At 42.0% G+C, this 19,747-nt stretch overlaps 1 protein-coding gene across 1 annotated transcript in view; it reads right to left on the reverse strand.

The window, feature by feature from the left end:
• Window positions 1-350: 350 nt before the first annotated feature.
• Window positions 351-19,747, reverse strand: part of LOC145341010 (chondroitin sulfate proteoglycan 4-like) — a 111,095-nt gene continuing 91,698 nt past the window's right edge. The window contains exons 9-10 of the mRNA XM_080185694.1: window positions 10,092-10,269; window positions 351-5,727 (exon numbers count right to left, since the gene is read on the reverse strand). Coding sequence (XP_080041820.1) covers window positions 3,689-5,727; window positions 10,092-10,269 — 2,217 coding nt within the window. The 3' untranslated portion in view covers window positions 351-3,688. The remainder of the gene's footprint in view (window positions 5,728-10,091; window positions 10,270-19,747) is intronic.

Raw genomic sequence — 19,747 nt, forward strand, 5'->3', positions numbered from 1 at the left:
ATTACACAGGGTTGCATAACACTGACTAATATCATAAGAACATAAGAAATAGGAGCAGGAGTAGGCCATCTAGCCCTTCGAGCCTGCCCCGCCATTCAATAAGATCATGGCTGATCTGTTGTGGCTCAGTTCCACTTTCCCGCCCTCTCCCCATAACCCTTAATCCCCTCTCTTATCAAAAACCCATCAACCCGCTTCTTAAAAATATTCAGCGAGGCAGCCTCCACCACTTCAACGGGCAGAGAATTCCAGAGATTCACCACCCTTTGAGTGAAGAAGTTCCTCCTCAACTCCGTTCTAAACCGCCTCCCCTTTATCTTGAGGCTGTGCCCCCTAGTCCTACTCCGGAACCTAATGAGTCACTGGAAAATTGGCATCATTTTCTTCAGTGCATATATACAACTTCTGAAATTCATGCCATCTCTATCACGTGACATCACAAAATCCACTCCTAATTTCTGGGGAATGAAATAGATGTAAAAAGATTGCATATGAGCAGAAGTTTTGTTTTTAACAACAGGGTCATTCACAACCATTATACAAGATCAGCACAGATAAAGGCACATCAAATAGTTAGCTACAGTTTTATGTTTAATAGAATTAATTCCTGTCCAGTATTTTGACTTGTTTATATTTATCCTTGGGAAAAATGATTTGCCTTTTTCAATCTGTAACCTGAAACAAGTTCAGGAGACAAATTCTTGTCTTTTGCTAACAATCAAAAAAAAATCACAGAATCATAAAATCCCTACAGTACAGGAGGAGGCCATTCAGCCTGCACCAACAGCAATCCCACCCTATCCCCTTAACTTTACATATTTACTCTGCTAATCGCCCCTGACACTAAGGGGCAATATAGCATGGCCACTCCACCTTTGGACATGTGGGAGGAAGCCAGAGCACCTGAAGGAAACACACACAGACACGGGGAAAACGTGCAAACTCCACACAGACAGTGAACCAAGGCCAGAATCGAACCCGAGTGCCTGGTGCAATGAAGGCAGCAGTGCTAACACTGTGCCACCATTATGTGTCTGCAATTGATAAAGTAACAAACTCATTCTTTACAGCTGAAAGTAAATTGCCCTCATGTATTATTCATTTATTTAAAATTATTTAAATCATGTATTTAAAATGCCATTTGCATGTTTTAATCTGAAAGTGAAAAGTTTCATGCTGGTGCAAAAGTGGATGTTACTTTTGATAATGCACATTTGTTAAATTGGACCAGCGAGAGTGTTGCACTGCATCTAATCTGAACTATACTTCGACATTGGGGCTGAATTCCATGGAGGTGGGCATATTACTCGTTGGCTATTATAGAATCCGGTTACTCTATAAAATGGCTGCCTGCAGGAACAACACACAGTAGATGCCTAAAGACGCAAAAAGTGGGACTGCCTGTCCCTCAGTGGGAGGAAGTCCTGACCTTGAGAGGTACTGGACAATCAGATTGTCTGGCAGTTCCTGCAATGCCAGAACTAGGTACTGGACATTGCTGGAACCGCATGCAGGCCCAAGAAGAAGAGCAATTGATCCCAGACCAAGGTGAGTCCTGGACAGCAAGGGATCAGGCACCCTAGGGAGGGGACAAGGGCAGCTGTGGCAGGGGAGATGGGCTTTTGAGGCCAGGCAGGGAGACACAAAGTGCGGTATCATCATGGGATATTTGTCAGTGATAGGGAACCCCTGAAGGAGATGCCTTGTCCTTCCTTCCACTTTTTCACCAGATGGTTAAGAGCTCAACTGCCCATTAATGATTTTTTCAGTGGAGGGCAGAATACTGATTTTGGTGCCTGCTTGCCCACTATATAATGGTGTCCCAGTTGGGGGTGGCTGGTTGACAGTCGGCTAGCGACCTATCATATTTTACTTGCCCCTTCCTCCACCAAAAACATGCCTGACGGGATATCGTAACACCCAGTCCTTGGAGTATTTGATACTGCCAGATAGTGGCCAAAAGCAGACGAAATATTCCATTCCCATTACTGCCCATCCCTCACCTCTATATGCACATTACAAAAGTTCATTTCTTGTAAAAATGAAGACAACAAACTTTGCTTATATTTCAATATTGCATAGCTACTACAGATGCTGCCTTGCATAATTTACAAAATGCAAGCCAACTAATGTTAAATGTTTCGTGGATTCTTCAAAGTATTCAGAATCAAGTTAACCTAGCTTTAAAATCATCATTCCTTTAGTTTTCAGCTAATTATTTACATGGATCTCAGTCAATTATCAAGTGTAGTTGAATTAACCACATCTAGATTTTGAAAACAAGCCACATATAATTTCTCCGTTAACAGATCCATTAAAAAGGGAAAGTCTGTAAGAACCAGATTTTGTGGAGTTAGGAAGATTCCATAGAACTTTAAAAATGGCGTCTGGGGAGGAGAACCCATTTCTGACAGATCCAATGTTTGGGAAGGGGAGGGGATGGGACCTGACTCATAATTGAGGGAAACCCAAGCTCAACAAGATCATTTGAACCTAGTGCAGCCTTTAAATAGATCCCATTATGACTGTTTCAGGGCTTTCACCTGTTGTGTGGAACTTGCACATTTATGCAGTAGATAAAAACTTGAAGGCTGGATAAGGTCATGATCTGGACTTTTTTTAAAATCCCCATTCTTTATACATGAAAATATCAGGCTGAAGCTGTCAGCGAAAATTAATAATAAACCCTCAGCTGCAGAACTTTGCTTGACAGGTCATCTGGTAATGGTTAGGAAAAAAAACATCAGCACTAGCTGTGCAGTTGCAACAGAATTCTTTGTTGTCATTTCTGCAAGTTATTATGTCATTATAAATGCTTAGCTGAGTTTCAAAAGATTAAATTATCTCAGTATGGGGTTCTGAGTTCACTTTGATGGCTGGTTTAAGGAGGCTATTAAAGGATTAGCTGTCTTTGACGTATGATCTAAATAGAACTTCGTTTGCTCTTGTATGGCATTAATCACTTGAACAGATTTTAAAGCCTAAAAAGGGTTTCATGAGTGGGTGTTTGTCTCACCATCAAGTGTGTAAAGTGAGTGTTGTATTAGATGGTTAAAAATTCCTCACTAAATAGTTCTTCACATCCGTCCATTATGGTATTAGATGAATGGTTATGGAGGTGGCATGGGTGGCTTATGAGGCACCATGAGGTGGTGAATGATTCAGGAAATGATGTGGTCTGAGGGGCAGAGGCTTTAACAACTTCTAAAACAAGTGGGACAAAGTCCCAGATAACTGCGATGGGCTTTCTAATCAACTCACTTCAGCATCGGCCACCCTCATTGCCTTCCTGGATCTGCTTCAAGGTTCAGCATGCTAACGTGATCCTGCCCTCTCCTCCCAGGAGCAAAAATTGTGTCTAAATTAAAGCAGGTCTGCCAGGTCAGGAAAGTTCCTAAATGAAGTATCTGACAAAATAAAAATCACCCTTAAAATGAGGATTTCAAAGCATCATGGCAACCTGTTAAAATACTGATTTGAAAAACCATCCTATCTACTTGCTTTTTAAGAAGTTACTCTCCGAACTTGCTTTAGCAGTGAAACTTGTAAAGGTGCTGCATGGTGAGTCATTTTCAGGTTCTGAACACTTGTAAAAATGAACATTGAACTGAAATTCCATCAGCAATTTGTCTGCTTTAATCTCTACCCAACAGGGTTCCTGATGGGTATAAATACTTCCCTTGCTTTGTTATACCCAGTACTGATTACGCCTCAAGGTTGGATGGGTTGTGCGACAATGCTGAACCATTTCTGCATCAATCTGATTACAATTATAAAGTAGAGTTGAGGTTTCTTTTGAACTGGTGCTTGTTGTGGCCATTTGTTTATGTCTTTCTATCGGTGAAGGACTGGAAGGGCTACCTGTATTAAGACGGGTGACTATGACAGCTGGGACAGTTGGGCTCCTTTCCACTGGCTGAAAGGATGGACTGTTTGATCCACCATTATTGGGGCAGTTACTAATTAGAGGTTTGTGCTTCGGTTTCTTTTTCTGTTTTATCAGAACTACAAGAACGATGATGATGATAAGCAAAAGTGCGAGAAAAGCTAAAGGTAAAATTATCTGGAGAGAGTTGGGATCCTGGAGGGGTTGAACATGTGGCCTTCGATTGAGTGGTTCTGTTGTAGTCTGTTGTGCAAAACTTGCCAGTGTCACATCTGGGGCAAAAGCAGAAGTATTGCTTTTCCGATTCCCCCAGCGAGACTTGTTTCGCCATCGTGGCACAGTTTTAGTGGACGTTACAGTGATCATCTCTGTTTGAGTTCCCAGTGGTAAGTGTCCTGAAGTGGTTGACATACGTGAATTAAAAAGTGATGGATTTTCAGTTGATGTGATGTTTTGTACTTTGGAATCATTAAATGGAATAATGCTGTATTGGAAGGTACCTTCAGCTGGTTGCACATTATTTGCTGTCAACATAAAGGTGAAAGAGTCATTCAATGAGTCCAATCCGGTCATATTGGCCTCAACCTCAAGCAGCAAAAGGCCAAGTTCGATGTCTTTCTGAGTAAACACCTTTGCAACTTCTCTGCGACCTCTGAAGGTGTGGCGTGGCATCAGAAGTCTGCCATACGATGGAAATTGTTTCACTTCAAACTTGGGAACACTTGAGGTCTGGTTGGCCAATGCACTGGCATCCAACATAGCTGTTCCAAGTTGACACGTAGCCCCAGCGGGGATCGTGAAGTCTTTTGCCATTTTCAGCAAAGGTCTTACTGTAATGTTAACTACCTGCTCAGAAACATTACTCTCCGAAGTCAGCACTGTGAACTCAAAGCTATCCTGTGATGCAGAGAGGCTGGTCATGTGATAAGTCAAAAGTCCTTTCACAAGGTCTTCCTGCTCAAAGGAAGTCACACTTTTGTTTCCAATCATTATCTGTCCAAATTGCGGAGGGCTAGTAATTTCATAACTTATCACTGTGACCTTTCCATTAGTTTTTGCAGCTAAGTGTTCATTGGTGATAGTAGAGATACTCTGTCCCTGTTGAATCTCCAGCTGACTATTGTTTATAAGCATGATTGTAATGGGTATAACCTCCAGATTAAATAATTTATACAATGGCCGGTGTTTACCGTCAGTGACACTAAAATAAAAGACACCAGACGACGAGCTTCCATCCTGAACAAACCAAATGTTACCATTGTTGACATCAGCCTGTGTGAAATGCTTGACTGACAAGTTCAGGTTCTCTGCCTTTGCAACATAGCCATTATTGGGTCCACTGATAATGTTGTATTGGATTTCTTCTGGTGGATTATCTAAATCAACAACGTTTACATGGGATGAATTAAGTGCTGCATTGTAACCCTGCACCACCTTCAAACTGGGGGCCTTGGTTCTCAGTTCTGGAGGCTGATCATTAACAGGAGTAATGGTAATATTGAACATTTCCTGTACCACTTCACTGTCATTCAGTGACCTAGAAGCAGCTTTGCTTTTTAGGTTTAACCATGCAGCAAAGGTAAAATTATCCTTAGGACTTTCTGAGTCATCATGTAAGTAAGTTATTCCATATTTGTTAACAATAAACTGAGAAAAATATGGTTTCTGCTCAGTGATGTTACGCTCACCAACAATGATCACACCATGACTAGGCAAAGCTGTCACTTGATACCATACTTCATAAAGTGAGCGTTTGGATTCCGGCAACTTGACCATTAGGTTTGAAGCATCCAGTTTAAATTTGTCAATTAGTATCTGTTCACCTTCTGCAACAATAGCACCTATTGAGGAAAACAAAAACTGCCTTAAGTTAAACATTACATTTATGTAGCACCTTTCACATCTTAAGGATATAAGAACATAAGAACACAAGAAATAGGAGCAGGAGTAGGCCATCTAGCCCTTCGAGCCTGCCCTGCCATTCAATAAAATCATGGCTGATCTGTCGTGGCTCAGTTCCACTTTCCCGCCCTCTCCCCATAACCCTTAATCTCCTCGCTTATCAAAAACCCATCAACCCGCGTCTTAAAAATATTTAGTGAGGCAGTATCCTAGCATGCTTCACACCATTGATAATATTTTTGAAGTAGAGTCACTATTCAGCCAATTTACACACAAGGGCCCATAAACTAGCAATAGAAATATGTTCATTTTTAAGTGATGTTTTTAACTGCTATCGAAATATTGATCAGGATTTTGGAAGAACTGCCCTGTTTTTCTTTGAATAGTACCATGAAATCCTTTACATCTAACTGAGACGACAAACAGTGCCATGGTTGAATGAAGATTACAATGCAGCAATTGTTCAGTTAAGCATAAGAGATGTCAGCTCAGGTTATGTGCTTTGATTCTGGAATGACACCCGAACCACAATCTACTGATTTGGGTGAGATTATTAACAATGAGTCAAATTAATGAGAACCCTAAATTCAGTCAAACTCATATTTAGGAAGATAAAAATCTCAATTATTGCTTAAAGCTTGCCATGGGCTAGAATTTTACTTTGGCTTGGGTGGGCGCGTGTCTGTCCTGGAAGAGAGTGAAATCACATGAGAAAACATCGGGCACACATCCCCCAAAGTCACTGAACATTAGCACAATATTTTGGGCACACACAAGTGTTGGAAGGACATCCACCCACAATCAAGCAGGCAATTTAGCCAATTCAGGGGCCCAACTGAAAGCATTGCATGTCTATTTTCACGATTGATGGGTGGGCAGATTGACATGGTGGCATTTAGTTTTATGCTTATTGAAGAATTGTTAATGGGCCGGAGAGAGTCAGGAGACATTTTTATATCACAACTTGAGGGAGGCGAACAATATGGAGCACGTTAGTGGTCTGCTGTCTGGTACAATGTGGGAAGCAATTAAGTGATGCTTCTGCTGTAGAAATACTTCTTGAAAAAAGCAGTTATTCACACAGAGCAGTCTTAATCCCTTTTCATTGAACATTTGGTCACTAGTCTGCACCATGAGACTGTTGCTCTCTGACCTCCTGCCTCCTGCAAGGCAATAGCAAGCCCAGTAATGGCTGCCATCTGCCTTTGAGAATTACACTCAGGCCCAGCCTCCTGGCAGCAGCCGATGCCATTAACAAGCTCAATGAAGTAAAAAGGACTAGCACATATTGCATTAATGTGGGACTGAGTACACTACTGTCTATATTGGAGTGTAAGAGAACACACGACCACACCTAAAAATCAGTCTAGTGTTAGACAGAGCAGGAGACAGCTTCTAGCTTTACCTTACATACATATACATTGTTACTGTAATTAATAAATACATACAGTTAGCCTACGTAAAACTGAAAAGACTTAATTAAGATCTACCCAATGGTATTATACACCCCACAACAACCACAGCCCAATTAAGAGACTTGTATATTAACATACTGTCCTGCCAGCAGCTTCCTAATCCTGACAGAAAACTAAGCCTCAGGGGTCTGGAGGGGGGATTGGCAGGCAAGTGGTCTAAAATGGATCAGAGAACCACAATTGTTCCAGAAAATTGTTCCAAAACACCCAAGAAACTCATTGCTTCTGGGAATTGAGCTGTTCTGCTTTTCCCAGTCTATACGAAAATTAAAGTCTCCCATTTTAACCACTCTTGTTTTTTCATAAGCTTCTCTCACCTCCACATTTATGCATCCTGCCTTTTTTTTAATTACTGTAACCTGGAAGTCTACACAAATTCCACTAGAGTCTTTCACCTTTTCTATTTATTTATTCTGCCTGTTTCTACCACCTACTAAATAATGAACTGAAAATCAATGTAGTAATGGGAATTCAGATAAAATTTTGATCTAGCAATCCACGACATTTAAAAAAAAAGTACACAATCTAAACAAGTAATGATTTTGATGAAATGAGAAAAGTTAATGATTGAGCAACATTAATCAGATTGTAGGATTTCATTCCGTGCGATTGGCTGAAATGATACAGAAATCCAGGATGAAAGCATAAAATATCCTGACATGCACAGCAGGATAGTCAGTCTAAGTAAAGGGAAAAAAAGACATTGAGGTTTAACATTTCATGTATAACTTAATCATAACTGAGAATGATAAACGTGTTGTATGGTCATTTGAAAAAATGATGTGGGTATGCCGGCATTGGACTGGCGTAAACACAGTAAAAAGTCTGACCAGAACTCTCCATTCACCTGACGAAGGGGCTAACCCCGAAAGCTTGCGAGTATTTTATCAAATAAATAGGTTGGACTAAAACCTGGTGTTGTCAGACATTTTACTCCATCTGAAAAAAGACAGCAGGGTGAGGGGCAGATGAGAAAGAAGCAACAAATTCTCCAATCACAGATGGAACATTGTTTAGTTGAATGATCTGTGAATTGAATGATCTGTTCAACAGAAGGATATTAGATGATATAAAAAATTATCTCAGTAAGGTAAAAAAAGATGATTTCAATGCTGTCACTCTGAGATGTTTTCTATCATCAATAGCGTAGGATGCTGGAAGGCTATATTGCTGTCACATTGCTGCGAAATGTTAAGTCTCTTTAAAAAAAATCAAGAAATCCTAGGTAAGAGCATAATTTCCCTAAATAAAATGAGAGAATAGTTTAAACAAATACTTTCGTCTGTGTGGATTTCCTTCTACTGTCCAAAGATGTGTGGGTTAAGTTGATTGGCCATGCTCAATTGCCCCTTAGTGTCAGGGAGATTAGTGAGTAAAATACATGAGGTTATGTGTAGGGCCTGGGGGGGGATTGTTGTCAGTGCAGGCTCAATGGGCTAAATGGCCTCTTTCCTTTTCCTTTTGATGAACTGTAAAGTCATTTAAGTAAAACCTGAGTTTTCTTCCTTAAATTTGATGTGCAACTGGAGAAACATAGAAAATAGGAGCAGGAATAGGTCAATTGGCCCTTTAATCGTCTCTGCCATTCATTATGATCATGGCTGATCAACCAACTCAACAGCCTGATTCCATCTTCCTTCTGTATCCTTCAATCCCTTCACTCCCAAGTGCTCCTTCTTGAAAACAGACAATGTTTTGGCCTCAATTGCTTTCTGTGGTAGCGAATTCCATACTTTCTGGGTGAAAAAAATTCTCCTCTTCTCAGTCCTACAAATATCCTCAGATTGTGACCGCGGGTTCTGAACTCCCCCACCAGCAGCATCCTTCTTGCACCTCCCCTGTCTAGTCCTGTTCAATTTTTATAGCTTTTTATGAGATCCTCCCTCATTTTTCTGAACTCCAGCGAATATAATCTTAACCAACTCAATCTCTCCTCATAGTCATTTCTGCCATTCCAGGAATCAGATTGGTAAACGTTTGCTGCACTCCTTCTACAGCAAGAACATCCTTCCTCAGATATGGAGACCAAAATTGTACACAATATTCCAGGAGTGGCCTCACCAAGGCCCTATATAATTGCAGCGAGACTTACCTGTTTCTGTATTCAAATCCTCTCACTATGACGGCCAACATTCCATTTGACTTTTTTTTAACCACCTGCTGCACCTACATGTTTACCTTCAGTTACTGGTGCACAAGAACACCCACGTCTCATTTCACGTTACCCTCTCTTAATTTAGAACCGCAACTATTGATAGGGAAAATTTAGATGAGGATCAAAAGCCTTAAATTCGGAAGGGTACAGGAGGAAAAGTGTTGTGTTAGAAGCAATGCTGTTTTATGACTACCCCTGCTCAAATGCTTGTAAATGGACAAATGCAGAATCAAGAATAACCTCTAAATGTACCGGTCTGGAGAAACAGATCATCAAAGCTACTCAGAGTTTATCAAATACTTAGAGGCCTCTATGTTAAACCAGTTTCTTATTATTGGAATTTGGGATGCAATTGATCTTGGGCAGTGGCGCAAAATTAGTGATAATAAACCAACAGCCCATTTTACTTTTGATTACAGAAAAACCAATTTCATCTTCACTGTGTCAACTTATGAAAATGTCATCTTAATAATAGCTAAAAGAAATTGGGCTTGGATTTCCTCAGGCTTTCTGCTGTTGTTTCGCCATGGTTTCAGTCGAGATGTCGCAGAATCTTGTCTGTGTGAAGAAATTCAGGACTAAATTTTTTTAAAGTGCTAAAGAAAGTCACACGGATAACATTCGACAGGCTCTAATATTTTCCTACACTAGAGATGTACTTTGAATATCTCACCTGTATTTGCAAGTAGACAACTGGATCGCCCACTATTCTCATAAGAGATAGTAACATGAAACTCTTGAGGTTCCAATGAGGCTGGTGGTGAAGACACTATAAACTGAAATGGGTCTTCAGCACTCCAGCCTATGCTGTCAATGTGTGTATGCTTGTATGCAATCAAACCATCATTTATCTGTAAGAAACAATGCAAAACAAGTGGTATTTCCAACAAAAAAAGGTTTAACTTTGATAACTGGAATGAGTTCACATAAAAAAGTACAATACTGCAGATACATTCTAATTTACAGGATTTACATAATTTTCTATTCTTCTATTATAATTTTACCCATTTTATTAACTTATTTTACCCATCAATCCCTATTTAAAAATCGATCGATGGCTGAGACAAATGTTGTTCCTAAAAGCTCATGAGGGTTCATAAACCTTAATAAAGTTTACAGATTTTAATGCACCTTTATTAGGACTTTCAGAGGAAAAACTAATCACTTTCCTAGGCTAGGTGAGTGAACGTGACATCCTAGACACCAAATATTCCTAATATAGCTTCATGTTCATGCATTACTGGTACTAAAGGCTCTGCAGTGCACATAAGTAACAAAGCTCCCAAAGTTTTCATTGTATTAACTACAGAGGCACTATTTCAATGTATAATAGATGTAAAATATTGTTGACATGTATTTTGATATACATCTGCCTGAGCTAATTAGTGGCTTTAGATTGAATTAGTTTTGATTATTGATTCAAGTCAGTTCTCTATATCCTCATTTGCTTAAATCTAAAATAAATTAGATACTTGGATTCCAAATCTCTGCAAATTTATGTTTTCTGGATACATACAGTTATCCTTTTTAATTAAGGAGATAGTTGTATTTGATCTAAATTCTTCTTTAGATTGCTTTGGTGATTTCCTGTTGCTTTATTTAATCATTTTATCATGAGCAATAGCAACATAGATACTAAAACAAAATAAAAAATACAGCACTTCAAGAGAATTTAATGTTTAAATAAAAATCCCAATCAAGACATTTCTTCTCTCCAATATCCAATGAAACCATAAAAACAAGTTTACAATTTTGTTATACAACAATGATAACTGAAATGATGGGCCCGATTTCACCAAAAATTTGTGAAATTGTGGTAAATTTGGGTGTCAGGCCTGTAACACAATCCGCACCTGAAACCGAGCAGATCGTGCCTTTACCAACACCCGATTTGGGTGCAGATGCTGTCCGCACCCCAATCGGGTGGCCCGAAGATTTAAATGCATTAGCATGCATTTAAATCGATTTAATGAACTGCACGCCCAACTCTACCGCCAAATCCCATTTTACCGTCTTCGGATCCGTTCTGGATCTGTGCTGTTACCAACCTGCAGAATAAAAATCCAAAGTGGATTCCTGTTCTGCAGGAGAACCTCCGAAGCCCACCTTCCTTGAACACCCTTTGCAGACCCCCCACTAACCCCAGCAGACCCACCCCTGTGTGATCCGAAACCCCGGGAGGCAGGCCCCCCCCTTGGCAGAGCACACCCCCAGCCTCGATTGCTCCTGTCCCTCCACCATCCTTCTGACCTGCACTCGTTGATGTGGAGATGCCGGCGTTGGACTGGGGTAAGAACAGTAAGACGTCTCACAACACCAGGTTAAAGTTCTGTTGGAGTTTAGCCTGGTGTTGAGAGAGTTCTTACTGCACTTGTTGGACAGCCTGCAGCACCTTCCTGTCCTTCCGCTGGCGTCTGCTGTTGGAGCGGGGTGGGCTCAGATGGATCTCTGGTTTGGGCGGGGGGTGTGGGGAGGATGGACTTGGGAGAATCTCCACTACCCCTCCCCAACCAGAGTTCCACTTGAAATCGCGCCCCTCCTCCAGCAGACGCCAGCGGAAGGCCAGGAAGGTGCTGCAGGCTGTCCAATGAGTGCAGTGAGAAGTCTCAAACACCAGGTTAAACTCCAACAGGACTTCAGCCTGGTGTTGTGAGACTTCTTACTGTGTTCACACCAGTCCAACGCTGGCATCTCCACCTCAATGAGTGACGGTCAGAAGGCTGCCTGAGTGGGGGGTGGGGGGCATGCCTCTCAGGGGGGTCCGATCGCAGCTCATTCCTCCCCCCTCACCCTGGCTCTCTCTCTGGTTTTATTTTTCACGTCCCGGCGTGTTGTTTCAGTCTTTTTTTTCTAACTGTGCATGCGCAGTTCAGAGCTCCAATCGTTCCAGCAGCCCCACCCCACAGCGCAGACCGGACCGAAGCTGGCAAAAAGCGTACGGGCGCACTGGAACGGGGATTTCGGGGTCAGATCCGTTTTACGTCCGGATCCGGCACTTAGTCTCCAATTGGTAAAATCTGGCCCGATATCTCACTAAAGGACTTAGTGTAAAAATCAGTAGCCAAAAATCACCTAAACATGGACATAATACACAGGAACAATCAGCAAGAATCATTTTTTCCAATTTTGTACTTCAGCACCAAGTGCTTCTAAATTTGCTGTGTGACTTTTCAGGTGGTTAGATCTGTCTGAGAATGAAAAGAGTGGACATTGTGGAGGACTTGAACATCTGATGGTCCTGCATGTGTATGGATAGTGGGGTTACAAATCATGGAGATGGAGAGAGAAGCTGAGGGGTAGGGGAGACTGCCTTCACTTACTCCAGCCATTACACCAGCTTCCAAAGTTTTTGGGAGATATCTTCAGTGGTGGAATGCCACAAGTCATGCACTGAAAACAGCTTCTGGGAATGTTTAAGGTGGGGAAAATGGCTATTGGCAAAGCTGAAAAGTCATTGTATGGTAATGTGGTAACTCAGGAAACTTAAGTTATTACTGACAGCATCTATCCAATATGGTGGAGATTATGAGCCTACTACATTTTTTTGTTTAATTATTTCGGCATCATAACAGGGTTTCTCCTGAACTAGCTCTTTTATTTTACTGCTAAATCCCCAGAAGTGCACAGAACACTTTAGTGCTTGGGTTGCAAAGCATAATGTCATGCACCCGTGCAACCGACAGGATGAATGCAGGCAAAATTCAACAGCCTTGGGGAGTGTAAGACCAAATAGCCCCAGACAAACTGTTCCAGGACAGTACTGGGATAGGAGCATCTGCTTTGTATTTGTTAAGATGCAAATAAAATTACCCGTGCATTTTCCAACTGCTGTACCAATTTCACTTTGGTATTTTCTGCTGCACAGAAAAAGAAATGCAACTATCGTGTGGAGATGTTGTAAATGGACACATGCTTACCTTTCTTTTAAATCAGCAGTCAGATGTCGGGAATTTGCCTCCCAAGCAACCTGCCCTTTTTGCAACCTTGGGGAGTCTGTGGACCATGTCTACGTTGGAACCCTTTTTAATTTCCTTAAAAACCTTTTGTTGATGTTTTGTTTGCACTTCAGTCCCACACTCCCTACAGACGCCCGGTGCTGAGGGGGGCGGGGAAGGAGGAGGACCTCCTCGTGAACCTGCTCCTGGGCCTGGCAAACCTTCCCATAACAGGTCCAGGCGGCGGGGAGCGAGGGGGTCTCCCGTCCCGACTGCCCTCCTACTGTGGCTATATTCGCGGCCGGGTGTCCCTGGAGAGGGAGCATGCAGTGTCCGAGGGCACCGTTATCGTCTTCCGTGCCCGCTGAGCACCGCAGGGACTGGGGTGCATTACTGACCCCTTTAATCACATTTTGATTCGATGTTTTAAGTTTCCTTTCCACCTTTGTTTCGGGCGGTTCCCTTCCTTTTGGAAGCTGCCCATATTAATTTATCCCCTTGTTAACTTGATTTAGTTTATTTGGTTGGCCCAAAAAGATTGCTCGGGAATTTGAGTCTCCTGTATATGCGCTGGCTGGGAACTGGCTGGACGTGCGCAGTTAGTGTCTTTTACTGCCTTTAGGCCGTGAACCAGCCCTGCGCTCCTCTGCAGACGCAGACAAGCCGCATGACATGGGAGGGGGAGAGGTCTCAGGAGAAAGTTTCAGGCAGGGACAAAAACAGGGATTGAAAAGAGGTCCCAGAAGTCAAATTAAAAGGAGGGAGGAGAGCAATAGGCTCAGAGATAAAGAGAGAGCTGCATACAGTAAACATGAGGAGAAGCACACTTGAGAGAAGCCCTGAAGATTTGAACAGGCAGCCGTATGTTGTAGGCTTGTTTTTGCAGGCTTTTTGGAGCACTGATGTTCAGCTTTGCATGGCCAAGGATTTGAAATTGTGCTTGGAAAGCGGAGTTCAGGTGTACTTAGAGATCCAAGGAGAAGAAATCTAGGAAGGTGACATAGAAATCCTGTAAAGTGGGCCACTGGATGCAACATTTGGAGAGAATCCCAAAGTGACTTCTTCAAATTGCACGTTCTCCCCATATCTGTGTGGGTTTCCTCCAGGTTCTCCTGTTTCTTTCCATAGACCAAACATGTGCAGGTTAGGTGGACTGACCATGCTAAACTGCCCCTTGGTGCCCCAAGTAGGTTAGATTGAATAGCCATGGTAAATATGTGGGGTTACGGGAATAGGGTGGGGGAAAGGCCTGAGTTCGGTACTCAGTTAGTGCAGACTTGATGAAATGAATGGCCTCCTTCTTCACTGTAGGATTCTCTGATAAAGTGGAGCTTGGAAACCCTCACGTGAAACAAAGATGGCTGGCAATATGAGAAATGAAAGCATGTGTTTTTAGAAAAATTCATGGAACCTACTTTGATTGCATTTGTCATTTACTTTGGAGTGCAGTATATCTGACCACAGATCACCTATTAATTCACAAGTACCTCATACCTACCCTGAGTATTAGAGTATAAGACAAATACTGAAAATTGTTTATCTTCCTGAATTTATATGTGCCTGTAAAGATATTATGGGAGTGAAGGAATGGTGACAGTTGGAAAGATGTTGTGTTCATATTATGACCTTTCTAATCTCTTTATCTTGTGTAATGTAGTTCTTTTTTTTTAACTAAATATTTGGTTCTTTGGGTTAAACATTCATCAACAAACTCCTGTGAATTTGTTCAGCAAGTTTCATCTACAGTTTCTTAAAAAAACCAGCTAGAATCTATCAAGCCAGATTTCACTCTTGCGCAGTATTAACATAAACTGGGATTGTAACAATGCAAGTGGTTGAACGCATTTCCTATAGCATTAATATGTGGTAAGTCACCCATGTACGGATGGGATTGCATTGTAGGTTGCTGAAGACAGTAAGGACAGTAATTACATCTTTTATTATCCTTGGATAGAGGGGTGAAGCAAGAGGACTAAATGAGTGCAAATGTTCACCTTTGTTCAAAAAAGAGGAACAGGTTAAACCTGACAATTACACATCAATTATTTTAAAGCCAGTGGTGGGGAAGCTTGTTCTGTGATTCATAAACTTATGACTTGGCCTTGACACATTTCAACATTTGCAGATGATATGAAACTTGAAAGTGTAGACAAAAGTGAAGAAGATAGTTGGAATTGATGGACAATTGGGGTGGAATTTTCCCAAAAAATTACTAAATGTCATTTCGGGTGAGAAAACCAGTGTGACTTGCGCTGGAGATGCAACTGATGATGAGTGAGGTGAAAGACTGGTGAAATGGCTTCCAAGTGTCAAAAGCACTGAAAGTACACTTTGAGAAGGGGTGCTGTGACCAGCAGCCTTTCATGGGGCCATGGCTGGAGCTCTTCAATGTCACTGGTTAAAGATTTCCTCTTGGCTGCACATTCACCTTGGTGTTATTGGTGAGTTGCTGATAGTTTGGGAAACCTGTGTTATGGCTATTAAAGACAGAATCCTTGTTTAAAGCAGAACTTAATGACTCAGCCTATTGACTGATAGAGCATGCCTGAGGGAACGAATGGCCTACTCCTATTTCTATTCCTTATGGTTTTCTTGGAGTTTTTGATTGCATTCCTCGGCAGCTACATGGAGGTTTACTGCTCGCCTTTAAAACCATCCGGGTGAAATCTGCGAATGGACAGATGATATGGGGATCTCAAACTCACTTTTAGGGGATAGAAGGCCCCATATGCACACAAACCCAAATCCTAACCTCGAATGCTGCAGCATTCTCTCATTGCTCACTGGAGTGATTTCAGGTTTCTGAGTAGGTATTGAAGCCAGGAATAATGGACTCAGGTAAGAATGTTACCAGTGAGTATAATAAAGATTGTTCAGCCCTTTTCCCTTAAATGTAGGGAAAAAAAATCAATACTCTATTGCTCTAAAAACCATGTGACAAATATACAGTATGAAATATAAAGGCAAAATACTGCAGATGCTGGAATGTGAAACCAAAACAAAAAATTTTTGCGCTGGGGAATCCCTCCCGGACATTCCTAGGTAAGCATATGCATGGTAATTGTCCAGAAGCATTAACTTATGTTGGACAATTGCCATGTACTGGGAAACATCCGACAAAACGATTAGAATCACTAACTTGGAATTAGTGATTGAACTGGAGCTTGTCCCAGTGTTATGCTAATAGTTACTCAGAAAAGGTTAGAAGAAATAAACCTTCTTCTAACTTCTGTGTAACTATTTTAAATGGCTGGATATATCCCCCCATGGGACACCCCTCACACGCTTGACTCCACCTCGAATAAATCTATACATTTATATGTACAATATATATAGATCTATCTATTTATTTATATGTGTCACACATAGGCTTACATTAACACTGCAATGAAGTCACTGTGAAAATCCCCTGGTTGTCACACTCCAGTGCCTGTTCGGGTACACTGAAGGAGAATTTTAGCATGACCAATGCACCTAACCAGCATGTCTTTTGGATGAATCACCCCTCTCATCATACTGCCACCCCCCCAATATAGCATTCTTCCTGTTCCCGTTCCTGATCACACCTGCAAAGGAACTTCCCACCCCACAGACTTGACGCTCATCCCCGATCTGACCCCCAAATCTGACTGGACATCCCCCTAACCAGAACCCCGAACTGGCTGATCCCCATCCAATTTGATTCTCCAATCAGAACTGACCCCTCTCAACTGGCTGGACCACCCAATCTGATCCCCTCCACCTCCTGCCTCCCTCCTCTACCCAAATTCCTATGCTCCCACCTCTGAGCACTGATCCTCCCTTACCTCCATGACCCCCAACCTCTCCTATCATCTCCTCCTCCCCTAACCTCCCAAACCCCATCCACTTGGACACTTCCCTTTTCCTTGAGCTGTCAATTTCACTGGGCCTCTTACATCTACCTGCTTTCTGGCAGCTAGTGCAGCAAAACCAAGAGTGTGGTCTTCCTGAATCCACGAGGGCTGGACTGCCTTGGGCTCAGTGGGGGCTCAATGCAAGCCCCAAGCAGCTCTGACCATCAGAGGTTTCTGTGTAGTTATTAAGAGTACGTAAGTACACAAAGTCTTATAACTCCAGCAGTCCATAGTTTTGTGAAGCTGGTTGGAAGTTATGGCCCATTGTTTTCTATCTGAACACTACATCATTAATATTTGTACCAGAAAGTTTGCAATGTTTGGGTTATTGCCTAATGAAGTGTATAGCTTTGCAAAAATTCGATTGAACTTGATTGTATGTGACTCCTCTGTAAATGATTTGACTTTGTTACTAGTAGACATGTAGGCATGGACAGAGTGGATAGTCACATGCTCTTTCATAGGGTAGAAAAGTCAAGGACTAGGAGACATAGGTTTAAGGTGCTTGGGGAAAGTTTAGAGGAGATGTGCGAGGCAAGTTTTTTTTACACAGAGTGTGGTGAATGTCTGGAACACGCTGCCCAGGATGATGACGGGAGCAGGTATGATAGCAGCATTTAAGGGGCATCTAGACGAATACATGAATAGGATGAGAATGGAAAGATATGGACTCTGTAAGTGCATACAGTTTTCGTTTAGGCAGGCATCTTGACTGGCGCAGGTTTGGAGGGCCGAAGGACCTGTTCCTGTGCTGTATTGTTATTTGTTCCTCTTTGTTCTTTAGAACATCTGTGTACTTTGGTTTATTAAAAAAAAATCCAAGGCCCAGGGTCAAAATAAATGGATGGGAATCCAGAAATAAAGGAATAATGGCATATCTGCTCCAGACTCAGATAAACAAGTGGTTCCCACTTCAAACTTGTGAAAAACTGATCAAATAAAAATCAGTGCATTATTCTAGGTTGTGAAAACAAACTATTTATTGTGTCTGATTGATCCCTCTCTTATTTTTGTTGAATATACAGGCCCCTCTTGGCAAAGCTCAAACTTACTGGTTGAATATTTCATAAGCTCAATATTGTCTGTATGAATTATTTAAGATGTATTTACAGTACTTAAACTAAATGGAATCATCTGCCATCCCATTTATTCTGTCTACCTTTTGCTCCACTTAGCTTGGACAAACATTCAGATATGCTCAGTATATCACACTGCATTAAACAAAATAGCTGGAAATCAGGCAAAGATCAAGAGCAACTATATAGAGAGCTTTTAAGAATCGATGTGCGTTATCAAGCACATCATCAAATCTGTATTCAATGACTTAATGCTGGTTGAACAATATAAATATTATCTGAGGAATGATTTTACAGTACTTCCCTCTGCTTTCCCAAAAGCTAAAATAAAGCAATCCAAATGAAAAGTAAATTAAAAAAAAAATCAGGAAAATGTTCACTCGGACGAATGAATGAAACTTGAAACATGAATCAAGTTCAGTTCAACTCAAGACTCTGGTTGGATCTGGTTTATGGATTTACCAGGTGTTGGCGGAGTGGTTACCAGAAATCCCGCCTAAAGTCAGTTGGCATCTTGCCAATCTAAAACCTGTCTTCCCGTAACAAGGGTGTACTTGTTGCAGAATGGGAATTCTGTCCATCAGAGACAGGAGAACAAATTTTCTGGATCCTTTCGCCACGGGAATCATAGTGGGCAAGGAGCGGACCATAGAAAGATCCGTTGACCTTGGGCAGGATTTTCCAGTTTCGGGGCAAGCGAGGCCGGAAAATCCTGCCCAGGAAGTCCTGCCCTAGAGAAATGTTGGTCAATCTGATTGGCCAGAGCACATGTAGTCTCAGCAGCGCCATGAAGCAGTAATGGCCACTGCTGGGACTATAACCATTCCTGAGGAAGAAGTGGAGATGTTGATTTGGCTTCAGATGAGTCTGGGGATTTTGGGCCGGCATTGCTGAGAGACTGCAATGAGGGGGTGCAGTGAGGCAAGGGTGGATTTTAGTCAGATTGGCCAGTAGGGAGGGTCAATGAAGTGGGTACCATCTTGGGCTGGTGCCCCCAATGGTCACAGGAGATTCCCTCAAAAAGTAGCATTCTCTTTCTGTGTAATGGCAGTCAGCACTGTTGGGATGTTTACCTTCCCTCTGCAGACAAAGATTTGGCGGAGGTAGAATGAGGCCCTTAATTGCCCACTTAAGGATCCCAATAGGCCTCAGGACAGGCAGGATACCTGATGCTTTATCCACCCCCATAATTTGGGGGCAGATCAGACGGTGGACGGGAAGCCAGTGGGCTTTATTCCACGTGCTCCCACCTAGAGTGGCAGGGTGGCACAGTGGTTAGCATTACTGCCACCTTGCATGACTTGCATGACTCTCTCTGTGAAGTTTGCACATTCTCCTTGTGTCTTCCTCTGGGTGCTCCAGTTCCCTCCCACAGTCCAAAGATGTGCAGGTTAGGTGGATTGGCCATGCTAAATTGTCCCTTAGTGTCAAAAGATGTGTAGA

This window comes from Carcharhinus amblyrhynchos, chromosome 1, assembly GCF_965287045.1.
Source record: "Carcharhinus amblyrhynchos chromosome 1, sCarAmb.v2.hapA, whole genome shotgun sequence".
Classification (NCBI taxonomy): Eukaryota; Metazoa; Chordata; class Chondrichthyes; order Carcharhiniformes; family Carcharhinidae; genus Carcharhinus; species Carcharhinus amblyrhynchos.